This window comes from Falco cherrug, chromosome 2 (genome assembly GCF_023634085.1).
Source record: "Falco cherrug isolate bFalChe1 chromosome 2, bFalChe1.pri, whole genome shotgun sequence".
Lineage (NCBI taxonomy): Eukaryota > Metazoa > Chordata > Aves > Falconiformes > Falconidae > Falco > Falco cherrug.
Genome location: NC_073698.1, coordinates 92290132 through 92305048, shown reverse-complemented (window position 1 = coordinate 92305048; position 14917 = coordinate 92290132). Strand labels below are relative to the sequence as shown.

The window sequence follows — 14917 nt, the reverse complement described above, 5'->3', positions numbered from 1 at the left end:
TCAATTTTGATTGCAAGCTTAAACATGTAGCTGCTAGCACTGTTTTCACAGGCTTCCCTTCAGATATATCCAGCCATGTATTTCGACTTTATATTGACTGAAACATCACTCCCAAAGCACCTGTAGCTCCATTTACCTCTGCTTCTAAAAAGATTTGTGCAGATCTGTGAATATTTAGTATCTGTTTCACCTGTGGTTTTCATGATTGAAATTCAGGAGTAACTATATTGTAAATATCTGGAATCTTAATTTATACTAAATGGGAAATTAACTGGAATGCTAATTAGAAAGCTGATAGGTTTCTCCCAGTGCATGTGCTAACCTCATTTAATGTTTCAGGAGACAGCTGAAGAGAAAGTGGCTGATGCTCCAGATACATCTCATTGTGCAGATTTAAATTATAATGAAGATAGTGAAGGCAGTTCTCAAAAAATGACCAGCTCCATGACTGACACATGGCAGAATTCAGGATTTGATAAGTTCCCAGAAACTTCCTACGCATTTTCGGGCAAGAAACCACAGTCTTTTGAACCTATGGGTAAACTAAGAAATTTTCATCTTCTGGATATGTGTATTACACTTTAAATGGTCAAGGAGAGGCAGAAGGTGCTACTGTAGGTGAAATTGTGTAGTAAAGGGATTTGCTGAACTATGTGACCCTTCCTCTTAAGGCAGTCACTTGATGTGTGTGTATATAGTAACTCTTCATGGGAGCAAACGAGAACATTATCTGGCTAACAGAACGTGTGTTTGCATCTAGCAATGTCCCATAATGCATATCCACTGTAAAGCCGGAATGTTCTGCTCTAAGATTCTGTACAGTTTCTCTGAATAATTATTTTTCAAATACTGTTTCACAGTTGCCCTGCAGTTCTGTTTGGGTTTTTTTTTTTTAATTTGGTAGATATTCTACCTTAGTGGAGTAAGCCAGCTCAGAATAGAAATTGAATGGTACTGCAATTTCAGAAAAGCACACCTTTCTGTAAAACTGACGATTTAGGGCAATAAAAATCTTAAAGCAGCCTTTATACCTTTTTTTAATAAAAATGCACAGTATACAAATGCATTGGAAAAAATTCCATGTACAGCATGTGATGCCTCTATAGAACTTCAAAGAAAATGAGCTGAGGTTAGTTGCCCTTGGAAATAAATTATTTGATTAGAATCACATTGGGGTTCAATCAGATCTGTTCCTGTATCCAGGATTTGTTAGTCTGATCCAACAGACCTCCCAATTTACTAATTTTGGTATTTTTTATTTTAATGTTTGCAGTGGAGTCAGGTTGAAGTAGTTGGAAAACAGAGTGAATGTTTTTTAGTTTCCACTTACAAAATTTAAGCACTGTTAAAACAGCACAATTTTTATTTACATAAGTAACTGGAATAGCAGCATCTTTTCACCTGGGATGGAAACAATTTAGCAATCCTTAATAATGCAGCTTAGGTTGCTAGCACTGTTGAAAGCCCATCAGAAGTGCTGTTACATTGTTGTAAAACAGGGGTTTTTGGCTACTTGGGACATTTGTCTGCAATATGTTGCATTTTAGTATTAGCTGTAGGGTTATGGGTTTGCTCTGGTCTTTCCAAGCAAGTACAGTAGTTTCAGGGAGAACTTCTTGTGTCCTACTTTTAGTGTGATACAGCCACTTTGAAGCATGGTTGGTATTGGATAAATAAAATCTCTCTCTTTCTGATGTCATTTTTAGAACTCATTGGGAGTCCGTGGCGCAACGTTCAGTTGCCATTCTCAGTCATTTATATAGCTAAGGGGAAGTCTCGGCCAGAGTTGTCGGCTCGCTACCTAATTCGCCATATGTTCACGGAAGATGTGCTGGTAAAAAGCAATGTATATGGCAATCTTGAGCGTGGCATGAGCCCACTGGACTGCAACAGAATTAATGCTCTCAGAGGTAAGTAAGAAAATCTCTGTTCAGATGGTAATGCGTGGAAATTAACAAGAGTGATAAAAGTTCTATCCTATCAACAAACGACGAAGCTTAAGAAATAAGTCTGTGAAACTGTTCTGACCGGGTATTAATGCAAGCAGTGGAACAAGCTGAGAGAAAGTAGATGAAATTATATTTAAGCAACTCAAGGAAGTCTCCAGATCACAAACCTGTTTCATATGAGGAAATAAGAGTCTCCATGGCATCTGCTTGAAAGGGCAATGCAGTGGAAGGTGGAAGCAGTCCCAGAGGATGTCTGAGATAATTTCTCGATACAGAGGCTGGGTAGGTCAGCCAGAGGTAATGCACAGCAGGTTGTGGCACCCTTCACAAAAAGGGTTAGGGTGTGATAATCAGTGGCAATATCGCTTGTAGAGACTGAAATAATGGACTTCAAGATCCTGACTAGAGTTGAAAAGGTCTGAGAGTACAGTAGCTTAGGAGAGCAGATGAGGAAACTCATAGATGGGAGCTTGCGAGAGAGAGCTCTGAAGAGAAGAGAAGCTCATGGAAGTGGCTGGTCTTTAAGGACAGCATTCTGCAAGCATGAGAAGGTCCATCCTGACACTGAGGAGAACTGGTAGAGTTGGGAGAGAAGTTTGGCTAAGCAGGGAATCCATAACTGAGCTCCAGCATTATGTAGAGATTGGAAGCAAGAACGGCTTATGAAGCAGAATTTAGCAACTGAAGCGGTTTGACCTGGTAGGTAGCTGAACACCACACAGCACTTGCTCGCTCCCCATCCTGTAGTGACATCGGGGAGAGAATTGGGGCGGGGGGGGAAGGGAGCAGGGCAGGGAGTTAAGTTTGTGGGTTGTGATAAAGACAGTTTAATAGGACAGAAACAGAAAGGAAAATAATAGTAATGATAAAAGAATTAGAAAATGCAAAACAAGTGATGCACAATGCAGTTGCTTACTGTCTGCCAACTGATGCCCAGTCAGTTCCCAAGCAGCAGCCTCCAGTCAGCTTTCCTCCTAGTTTATATACTCAGCATGATGTCATATGGTATGGAATATCCCTTTGGCCAGTTTGAGTCAGTTGTCCTGGCTGTGTCTCCTCCCAGCTTCTTGTGCCCTCCAGCCTACTCGCTGGTTCTGTGAGTTGATGTGAAAAACTGAAAAGTCTTGACCTGTTTCTAAGCAGTGTTTACACTAACTAAAACACCAGGGTGTTACCGACATTATTCTCATCCTAAATCCGAAACACAGCACTACACCAGCTACTAGGAAGCAACTGGACTCTATCCCAGCAGAAGCCAGGACAGCAGCTTTGCCTGGATGTGTTGGAACGGTGTCAGGAAAGTCATAGCACAGCTAGGTTGAGACTTGCAAGGAATGTCTAGGGCAGCAAGAAGAGCTTCTACCTTTACGTTAATCATAAAGATTGAGCAAGGAGAGTGCGGGCCTGTTGCTGAATGGGTTAAGTACCTTAGTGACAGCAGAATCAGGTTAGGCTGAAATGCTCAGTGCCTCCTCTACCTCAGCCTTCACCATGAAGATCTCTCAGGCCTCTGGATGGTGATGGTGTGGTGGTGGTTGGGAACAGTCAACATGTTTTTACCTAGGGTAAATCATGTTTGACCCACATGATTGCCTTGTGTTAAAATGACTGGATTTGTGGACTAGGGGAGAGCAGTGGCTGTCACTTCACTTTATTTTTTTTTTTTAGCAAGGTTTTTCAACACTGTCTCTGGCAATATTTGGTATTCACGTTAGGATGTTATGGTTTGGATGGGTGGACAATGTTAAAGGACTAGATGGCTGTTTGTGCTCAGAGGGTAGTGGGCCATGCTCTGCTTGGGTGTCTGACACATGGGGTACTGCAGGTGTCTGCCCTGGTATCTGGCATGTTTAATGCCCTTATCGATGACTTGGAGATAATGGAGCATGCTCATCAGGTTTGCATTTGACAGCAAATTGGAACTGTATTAACAGGTGCACAGCGAGCAGATGAAGGGAAAGAATTCTCTCCCTGTTTAACACTCGTGAGTTTGCATTTGGATCACTGCATCCAATTTTGAGTCCCTTAGTACAAGAAAAGAGGTATTGATAAAGCTGGGGGGCCACCTGAAGGGACAGAGAACTAGAGCACCTGCCCAGCGAGGAAACTGGGCTTATTTAGCCTGGAAAAGAGAAGGCTCCAAGGGGATGTAGTAGCAGCCTGCCACTATCTGTCTTCTCCGTAAATTCATTCTAAAGTCAAGTTGTTTGCAGCATTGAATGTGGGAACATGAGAGACCGCAGGCATCAATGGAAATGAGAGGTACAGACTGGATATCACCAGACAAAAGGTCTCAGCAAATTATTTAGTTGTTTAGTAACTATGGGTGGGATAAGGACTGCTGCAGCAGCGTTTTGAACTAGACCAGTTTGAGCTATTAGAATAACGAATCTTTACTGAAGTGCGTCTTCTCAAATAATGTGTAACAGCCTATTCCACTGTATGAATATGGACAGTTTTGCAGTTTGCTCAGCTTAAGTGAATCCAGGATGTCTTCAGGAAATTGGTGGTATTTATTCTATTTGGAAGTGCTATTCCAGAAGCAGAGAGAGGGTATGTTATGTTTGGAGTTGTAGCAGATGTTATGCCTTCTTTGTTGTTCTCACTTCAGCATTAAGACTTCTGAACACTGATCCATGCTCCTTCCTGAGAGGGAATCTTCTGTCAATCTCATTTGGTCCCTCCTGCAAGACTAGATAAGGCAAGCAGAGCTGTGACAGTAGAATTAGCATAACAGTTATGTAGCAAGTGAGGAGGGATGGGAAGCAGGTTTTAGGTAGAAAAGGTGTATGGTTCATCATACAAAAGAAAAGTTGGCATTGTTTGGTAAGATTTAAGCATGATCAGCACAGTGATGTTGGGGGAAAGCTTGCCATGTTTTTCATGCCCATTTGCTCCATGGCTATTACAGTATCTTAGAGAGTTCAACATATTTGAAAAGATTTGATTGTGCTGTATGGTAATCTTTCCACCTTTTCTTTAATTTTCCATGTTCTTGTTGTATTTTCATTGTAAAAGTTCTTTTTTTCTATGAGAAACCTGAAGAGAAAATACTCTGCCAGGAATTGTGAAGTTTAGCTTGTGGGATATTATTTACTGGGCTGGGTCCCAGGCTGCATACAGTGTCATAGAGGAGTGCCTTCAACATTTCCCAACACCACTGGCTTGATGTAGGTTTTTACTCCCTCCTATGTCCTTACCATATCACTGTGGGATGGTGCTCACTGGGTTAGTAGGGTTGCATATGTGACTATTACCCTCATCTGGACAGCACTCATGTCGTGGTTTAACCCCAGCCAGCAACTAAGTACCATGCAGCCGTATGCTCCCTCCCCACACCCACCCACCAGGATGGGGAGGAGAATCGGAAAAAAAGGTAAAATTTGTTGGTTGAGATAATCAAAATTTAATAATTGATATAAAATAATATATAATTGTAATGTAAAGGAGAGGGGAATTAAACCCAAAGGGAAAACAAAACCCACAAGTGATGCATGATACAGTTATTCACCACCTGCTGACTCAAGCCCAGCCAGTCCCTGAGCAGCTATGAGCAGGCCCCAGGCAATCCCTCGGTTTATATACCGAGCATGATGTTCTGTGGTATGGAATATCCCTCTGGCCAATTCAGGTCACCTGTCCCAGCTGTGTCCCCTCCCAGTTTCCTGTGCCCCTCCAGCCCTCTGGCTGGCAGGGACTGAGAAACTGAAGTCTTTGACTTGGTGTAAGCATTACCTAGCAACAACTAAAATCATCAGTGTGTTACCAACATTATTCTCATACTAAATTCAAAACGCAACGTTGTACCAGCTACTGAGAAGAAAATTAACTTTACCCCAGCTGAAACCAGGACATCTTAGTCATATGATTTAGTTCTAGGTGGTCCTGTGAGGAGCAGGGAGTTGGATTCAATGATCCTTATGGTCCCTTCCACCTTGAGATATTCTTTGATTCATCACACTTGTTTGCAATGTGCATTTCCTAACAAATCTTGAAACTGCTTCTCCTGCATGTCTGGAGTATAGGGAGGTTGGAAGGGTGGTTAAGATCTGGACAGCGCAGCCTAACAGCTCTGCAGGTGTGGCAGTGTTGCCTCTGAGGATACAGCAGGAGTGCTAGATAAAATGGAGCTGGGACTTGCACTCCAGGGTGATGTCTGGGCATGGCTTGAGGGGGACACACCGTGCCAAAAACCATTCCCAATATGGCAAGATGGTACGTAAGAGTGGGCTTTCCCAAACGGTATGTACTCCTTCCCCACTAGGCTGGTAAGCTTTGCCATGCTTAAGCGTCTCCACATGCTCACATGGTACACGTTCTGTTTCATGACATTTTGAGCTCAAGTGTTCAAAAGATGTATTAAGTGTGTCTTAAGGCTGCAGGAACACCACATAGGCTCCAGAGCAGATGAGAGGCAAAGTCCTCTCGGTTGTGGTTACAGCTATAGGCCGTGTCAGTTGACTCTGGGGCCAGAGGGCAATCCCTGGCCCTGTTTTCTTTACCATTATAACATAGTCTGCTTGGATGGCAGCATCAGCACCCTGAATGTAATCCTGCAAAGCAGGAAGGGGCCCCCATAGCCCTACTATAGTCCTGACAGTTGGTCAATTTCTGTGAAAGAAAAGGCATAATTTAGAGCTGTCTCCTGGGCTATGTGCAAAGGCTCTGTAGGCCTAGGTAGTAGGAATTCCTGTTCTCTGCTGTAGCTCTGAGGCCAAGCGTTTTCTTGAATCTGCTGTCAGGGATACAGGGGAAGAGAGCCTAGCTGCTGTTTCAGCCACCAGATTGTATATCCTTTGTCAGCCCAGTTTTATTACAGGAGCATCCAGGGAATAAAAGAACCTAAGTTGCACTCACTCCCTGCCTTGAACCCCCTGGAGCGGAGTAAACTGCAAAAGCACAAGTTCTTCCTTCAGACCCACGCTTTTCTGGCAAAATAGGTGTCCAGGTTTGGAGCTACAAGGTAAAATACCGACCATGAACAATGATACTGTATTAGATTTTTTTACTTAGCAATGGAAGAACAAACCTGACGTAATATCAACAGCTATACCTTTCATTCTGCTAAGGTAAATCTAGATGTTAATCAGAGAAGTACAAATAGTATTGCCTTCGATTTTAAATTACAGCTGAGAATTCCTTTTTGGTGTGTATTTAAAACTTCTACAGACTTGCTTAGAGATACATGTAATTCAGCTAAGCTCAGAAGGACAATCACTCCTTAATAATTAAAAAAACCCAACCAACTGTTTTTAAAACTACTCATTTTACTTGTTCAAGGGGAGAAAGGTGCTTTAGTCTTACCTTTATTTATCCAGTTGTTACTGAACTCAACTATTGGTTTACTGGTTTTGTTGCAGTATGGTAAGGTATAAGCTTTTGCAGTTTTTCTGTCACTGTTGGTCCTCTACAGCTGTTGAATTGCTGTGTTTCATTGTAATTAATATAATTGTCAGAGATTTTGAAGGAGGGCTTGGTCCTGCCAAATACTGGTCATTCTGAAATGGAGCCCGAGATTTCTTTGCTCTGGTTGACCACATTAGAAGCTGAAGTTACTCAGCACTTCAAGGGATCAAGCCGATGTACATGGTTACATGCTTTCTTTGCATATTTAATTTTTATGCTTAGACATTTTGTTACTCATTTTCAAATTAAAGAGAAAGAGGGTGAAAAAATATCTGCCCTCTGGCTTTACTCTTCAAGCCTTGTAATATGCCTTGCTGTCCTGTTTTGGTAGCATGCACTTGTTTTGGCTTAATTACATCCAAAAAGAGTGTGTAACTTGCATAAATAACTGATAACTCACTGTTATATACTTGTTTATTTTTAGACTTTCTTCAAGAGACTTACCCATCCTTTGATCTAAAGGAAACTGGATATGATTGGAAGGCATGTGTGGCTGCCATGAACAGCACAATCCGCAGTCTCAGACATGACCATAAAAAGGCTGCAGTTGGAAACCACCAGAAAGTCTTGGCAGTGCCACCATCGAGTGCAGAGAGTCCTCCACAGAGTCCCACTTCAGTAATAAAGCCATTTGAAAGTGACACTATCAATCTTGAAGACTGAAGCTCTCTAACATCTGTCTCAAATCTTAATGTAGCAGGTTTTTATAAATCCCATGTAGAAGCCTATTACATTGAATTGTCCTATTATACTGAGTTGTCAGCAGTACTAAATAGTATTATTTTATGAGGCCAAAGTTAGCAGAAGACTTGGGAACCCTAACTCCTTGTATAAGTAGCATTTGTGCTCCTCAGAAATTACTTCCACTGTTCCCTGTAGCATTTGCAATGTCCTCTCCTCTAAAAGCACCTTCTTCTCATGATTCATTGACTCTTCTAATCAGATTAATCTTTCAAAGATGCACTGTGCATTGTCAGCAGAAGCAGATAGAAATACGGAGAGGAAAGAATGGTCCTCCTTGGAGGAAGACTCATAGCCAGCGAAATCATCTCATTCTGTGTGAGGAATGAAATTTGCTTTGACAATTGGATATTTTAAACAAAAATATCTAATGCAGAAAGGAAAAAAGAATTGCATCTAGCTAACTTCTTATATCTCTCTTTTTTTGCCTCCTATAGCAGTCTTTGTTGTAGGGTAAGGAAAGAGGCAAACAACAATGTAAGTACAGTTGATCATGTTTTCTTTGCTCTGATATTATAGCTCTACAAAAAAAGCATCCAGAATAAGCAGCCCAATGGTTGGTTCTTATTTTTCTTGGTGAAAAGTAAAAGAAAATACTTCTTCAGGGGCTTGGTCTGCTGTTCCATGGCAGATGTCTCATCCACTGATGTGGATGTCTACAAGAGGCAAATGTGCTGCAGCTTTCATTAGAGGATTTGGACCCTGATTCAGATTTGAGAAATAGTAATTCCAATCAGCTTCAAGTCATTGGTCCTTCAGTTACAAATGCGGACATGTGCCATACTGTTGGTATGCAGTCAGAGAGGCCAGTGTCAGTGGTACACCTTCGCAAGCTCCTAATCAAGGCTAGGCACATTTGCTTTGCTGTCTGGGTTCTAGAGACTTGTCATCCTGCCTTTAACTTTCTGTCGTGAAAGATGTGCAGCAATTATTCAGAGTAGTTGAGGTTGGAAGGGACCTCTGGAGGCCATCTGATCGCTCCCCTTGCACAAACAGGGCCACCTAGAGCCAGTTGTCCACCACCACCATGTTCAGGCAGCTTTTGAGTATCTCCAAGGATGAAGACTCCACAACCTTCCTAGGCAGCATGTGGAGTCACTGTCACAGTAAAAACCTGTTTCTTGATGTTCAGATGGAGCCTTCTGTGTTTCAGTTTGTGGCCATTGCCTCTGGTCCTGTCACTGGGCACCACAGAAGAGCATGGTTCTGTCCTTTGGGCTCTGTCCTCTTTGCAACTTCCCCTCAGGTATCTGTATACACTGGTGAGGTCCCCTTGAGCCTTCTCTTCTCTAGCCTGAATAGTTCCAGCTCTTTCAGCCTTTCTCCGTAGGGGAGATGCTCCCAGCCCTTCGGCACCTTTCATGGCCGTTTGCTGGACTCTTGACTAGTATGTCCATGTCTTTGTTGTACTGGGGAGCCCAGAGCTGGAGCCAGCATTCCAGGGGTGGCCTCAGGAGTGTTGAGGAGAGGAGAAGGATCACCTCCCTCGACCTGCTGGCAATACTTTGCCTGATGCAGCCCAGGGTACTATTAGACTTTGTAGCAAGGGCTCGTTGCTGGCTCCTGTTCAACTTAGTGTCCACTAGGACATTCCAGGGTATACTCTTTCCCAACATCCAAATCATTAATGAGGATGTTGAACAGGACTAGACCCAGTACTGACCCCTGGCATACTCTGCTAGTCACTGGCCTCCAACTAGACTTTGTGCTGCTGATCATCACCTTCTGGGCCTGGCCATTCAGCCAGTTTCCAGTCCACCTCACTTGCCTGTTCATTCAGCCTGTACATTAGCAGCTTGTCTGTGAGGACTTATGGAAAAGAGCACTGAAGGACTTCCTCAAGTCCACTGTTCTCTGTATCTACCAGGCTAGTCATTTTATCATAGAAGTTTATCAAGTTGGACAAACATGACCTTCCTGGCTGAAGCCATACTGGCTATCGTCAGACTACTACAGATGATTTTCTTGTCCTTCATCTGCCTGAAATGCTTTCCAGGATAACTGCTGCATCACCTCCCCAGGAACAGAGGTGAGGCTGACTGGCCTGTAGTTCCCTGGGTCCTCCTCCTTGCCATTCTTCATAACATCTGCTTTCACCCAGTCTTTGGGCACCTCTCCCATTCACCATGATCAATCAAAGATTATCAAGAGTGGCTACGCAATGACATCAGCCAGCTCCCTCAGCCCTCATAGGTGCACCTCAGACCTTATGTATGTCCAGTTTGCCTAAGTGTTCCCTGACCAGCTTCTCTTTCACCCAGTATACCTTCCTTGCTCCGGCCTTTCCCCCTCGTCTCTGGGACCTAGGATTTCTGAAGGCCAGTCGTGTTAGTGAAGGCTGAGGCAAAGCAGCTGAAAAGTGCCTCAGCGTTTTTTGTGTCTTATGTCATCAGGTCCTCAGTCTCATTCAGCAGCGGGCCCACATTTTCCCTGGCCTTCCATTTGTCTTCTAGGTACTTATAGAAGCCCTTGTTGTCTTTGACATTCCTGGCCACATTCAATTGCAATTGGACTTTAGCTTTCGTAACTTCATCCCTGAATGCTCAGTGTCAGTGCATTCCTCCCAGGTTATTTGTTTTTTCTTCCACCCTTTGTATGGTTCCTTTGAGTTTGTCCAGAACCTCCTTTTTCATCCACACAGGCCTCGTGGCATTTTTGCCTTAATTCTTGTTTGTTGAGGTGGATCTCTCTGGAGCTTGGAGGAGGAGGTGATCTTTGGATTTCTTTCTTGGGTCTGTCTTCTCTCCAGGGCCCTAATCCCATAGGACTCTTCTAAAAAGATCTTTGAGGAGACCAAAGCCTGCTCTCCTGAAGTCCAGGATTGTGAGCCTGTTTTTGCCCTCCTCCCTCCCCTTGGGATCCTGAACTCTACTATCTGATGGTCACTGTGGCTAAGGCTGCTTTTGACCTTCACATTGTGAACAAGCCCCTTGTAGGTGAGTATGAGGTCCAGCAAAGCTCCTTGTTGGCTTCTCTGTCACTTGGAGGAAGAAGTTATTGTCAAATATTCATGCCCCTGCGTTTCCTTTCTGTCCACACAAATAGCACACAATAGTGCACTGAATTATATATTAAAAAAAACCCAACCCAAACCCAAATAAAATTACATGGATGTTGAACTCGTTAAGATTAATTACTATATATATTCAATTTCACATCCCCCTCAGTTTCATTTGTAAGTTGAAATTCACCAGCAGTAACTGCAGAAGTTAATAGCTTTTTTTTTTTTGTTGGATGGGTTCTTTGTTTTGGGGTTTTTTTTTGGTTTTGGGTTTTCTTGTTCTGCCCGTTTTCAAAAGAGGAAGTATTGGTTACATGCCTTTCTGTTACTTGTTTTTCCAGCATCAGTTACCCAGTCCTCACAGTTTATGTATTGGCTGACTGGTGCATGAACTTGCCTTGTATTATGTCTGAGCACAGTCTCAGATGTCCGGCTTTTTCACAGAAAGAAGTTTCTTGAAAGGCTGACACAGGAAACCGATCTCACCTCAGAAAGCTGATGCAACTGTGGCTTCCAAAATTAGGTCTCTGTACATAGCAGAACAAGGTTTAACTCAATCTGTCCTCCAAGGCAAAGGTTTCCTGGTTTGGGGTTTTTTGTTAGCAATAGGATAAAATAGTGAAGCTACTTGTTCTCACATTTTTCATAACAAACAGACAGTGTTTATTATATACGGTATACGATCAGCTTTCTTATTGCAAGTTAGGATATGCAATGGCATTATTAAGTTTCACTTACCACCTCCTTGCAGAAGTCTTTGGTAGAATTTAAGAAACAGGCTGAATTTCTGATTATTATTTTTTTTAAACTAAAGTGTACTGCAGATCTGGTTGTTCTGGTTTGCTACTAAAAAATTCTGCTGTTACTGTTCTATACAATCATTCTTGTAAATGTCAAGAACTTTGTTGTGTGCAGATATTACTAGTTCCAAACCTCAGAGAAAGCCAAAAATGCTTATATTTTTTCAGTAGTTTTATGAAACTTTTTCACTGTCCTTCACAGATTTTAATGGTAAGAATGATATATTTATTGAATGACCTGTCTGGCACTGAAGTATCTTAGTGTGGTGCGTACCTATAGCTTCCATATTGAGAAGAGAATTCAATAATTGAATAAAAGTAGAAATAGTTTTCTGTTTCTGTTTCAACTATCAGTTTTTGCTAACTTTTATAAAAACAAATTACAGTATTTTGCTGTTAGGAATAAAGTATTTTACAAATAAAACTAGCATTTAGTTCCTTGGCTACATACATGTGTTTGAAGTGTTTCTTGCACCATGGATCTACTATTCGGGTACAGCTTCATCTGGAAAGATTCTTTAAGTCTTCTTTCAAGAACCAGGACTTTGAGGAGATCTTCTGATTGAGGTGAGATGATTTGCAGATTTAGACTGCCTTAACTGGTTGAGGAAACGACACCGAACTCTTTCGCACTTTACTTGTCAGTTACAGTTTTACGTGCGCTATCTGAAATGGAGGTTTCCACAAAGGGGTAGAAGTTGAGTAAAATTTTTAAGAAACTCCTTTAAATTGGTTTATTTTTAGTAGGCGAGGCCTTATTCACACAGTGGAATCAGTTTCTGCTTAGACTTTATTCAAGGCATAAAACTGGGCTGGAAGGTAATCTGCTCATTTGGAACGCTGAGAAGTCACCACCTGTCCTTCATCTTGGTAGTGTTAATACCTGTCCCTAATGCAATACGAGTCTGTCCTCCACGCAGTAGAGCTGGGCCACTTTGTTCATGCACGTTTGACATCTCTGGATTTGAGATGAAACTTCATGTAGTTTGTGTGGTACTTCTGGCATCAGACGTGACAGCCCTCTAATCTGGTACTCTTCACGTCCAGGATCTGGTGCACGTTTCCTGATGACATGTAAAATGTTATGTTTTCTTGATTAATCTGTTGTAGCCCGGTGAGTGGTGGTGCGTAGAGTATTTTCATACAATATATTAATATATTGCATGTATAACTATGCTGTGCAAAAAGATAATATCTTTTATGTGTATTATACAACTGTGAAAGATACTTTATTGATTTCCATTTTTAGGATTGACCCTAGACATTGGCAGTGATATGAAAATAAACACCATGGCAAAATTCTACCTCTATCTCCAGTTCTCACTTGCAATTTGTGGATTTCAGCAGAGGTTTTGTGTGCATCAGACCTGCAGTGCTGGGTCTTGCCGTTTTTGTGAGCAGATCCTTGTTCCTATAATCTTCCTACAAGAATTGCACCTTAATGGTTCAGTTTCCAATGTAGCACTTCCATAGCAGTTTGAAAAATTGCAAGGGAGTGCCTTTCCCTTCTCTCTACAAAATGAATAAGGTAGGGGTTTGGTTGGGGGTTTCTTGTTTGTTCATTGGGGTGGGTTTTTTTGGTGGTGGGTTGTTGTTTTTTTTTTATGTTTAGGTCCTTGGAGTAGCTATTGAATGACTGATAAGCTCTCTGTATCAGATTCTCCTCTGCTCCTGGGCAGTGTTGCTTTAAGTTAGATAAGCTGCTTGAAACTTCCAGCAGATTTCTTGGCACTTGCTTCTCCATTGTTGGAGAAGGTAGGTTGATGTGTGAGTAAAATGGACAGAGCAAACGTACACTGGCCTCCTTGAGCCTGGCAGTCCCTTAAAGGGTTTTCTGTAGGAGCTGGGGGATAAGTCTCCATGAAATACTTCCGTTCTTCCTTACCTGTCTGTTGTAGTGTGGATGACTCTTGCACATTTGTGAGATGGATCACTGCGTGCTCTTGTCTAACAAATTGCTCTAGATTTTCACCACGCTTAATGTCACGGAGCAGCTTGAGTGGCACTCCCACGGTGTGGGAGAGCAAGCCGGGGCCCAGGGCACCCATGGCGTGGGCAGCACCCTGCCCTGTCCAGCGGGGTGCTCTGATCAGAGCTGGGCAGTGACGGGCAGGGACCGCCGGCAGCCCCAGAGGAGGCAGGGTGAGTCCACCTGGCAGCAGCAGGCAGGTTGCTGCAACATAGGTTTGAGGTTCATGCGGGCAACGGGGCCAAGCGGGGCCGGTGACATGGCCATGACCAGGAGGCGCTGGTCCCCCTGCCCTGCATGGGAGGCTGCTGGGGACGGGGCTGGGCACAGCCCGCAGGGAGGTTCCGGGCCATGCACAGGGGTGGCCAAGGGACCAGGGTGGGCTGCTCAGGGCAGATGAGGCTTCTTGGAGCCTCTCGGGGCTCTGATGGAAAGTTCTGCAGGTTTCACAGCGTGTGTGTAAATAACCCATCTCGCAGGCATGTTCAGCTTTAACAGAAGGAACTCAGCCCGCAGGACAGTATCGATACCATTGTTTTCTGGCTGCTTCAAGTGTTTGTTGGAAGTGCTCATGGGATTTTAGAATGTGATGTAGAAAGGGCTAAATATTTATGAAGTTCTTCAGTTATTATTTTTATGAGATATGGCAATGTGGTAATCTCATGGTTTTCAGTTGGTATCTTGTTCAGTGTTCGGTATGATGATATCTGTGCAGGAAGTGAGATGGGAACTGCTGACTTTAAATGCCATCCAAGATAGAAGCGTATGTAAGTATTTAACTTACAAGTTCAGCGTAGATTTACCCCTCCCACCCCTGCCCCCCGCTTAAGTGGTGAGGTGACTGATGATACTACTCCGCGAAATTTACTTCTGCACTGTCACTGGCTCCTGGGCGGACGGAAGGGCTACAGCGCCACCTACCGAGGGCCGAAGGCTTTTCTGAGGCACCGAAAACCTCCGTGACTGAAAGAAATCCTGAGTATTCTGACAGAGTGATGGGTTCTGAGAAATGTGGTGCTCTCACTGAACAATTGAAGTCTCACATTTAGAT

At 43.1% G+C, this 14917-nt stretch overlaps 1 protein-coding gene across 1 annotated transcript in view; it reads left to right on the top strand.

The window, feature by feature from the left end:
• The window catches only part of BEND2 (BEN domain containing 2), a 33834-nt gene extending 21495 nt beyond the window's left edge, over nucleotides 1-12339 (top strand). Inside the window, exons 10-12 of the mRNA XM_055702061.1 lie at nucleotides 340-538; nucleotides 1707-1910; nucleotides 7780-12339. Of these exons, the coding sequence (XP_055558036.1) occupies nucleotides 340-538; nucleotides 1707-1910; nucleotides 7780-8018 (642 nt within the window). The 3' untranslated portion in view covers nucleotides 8019-12339. The remainder of the gene's footprint in view (nucleotides 1-339; nucleotides 539-1706; nucleotides 1911-7779) is intronic.
• The last annotated feature ends 2578 nt before the right edge of the window (nucleotides 12340-14917 follow it).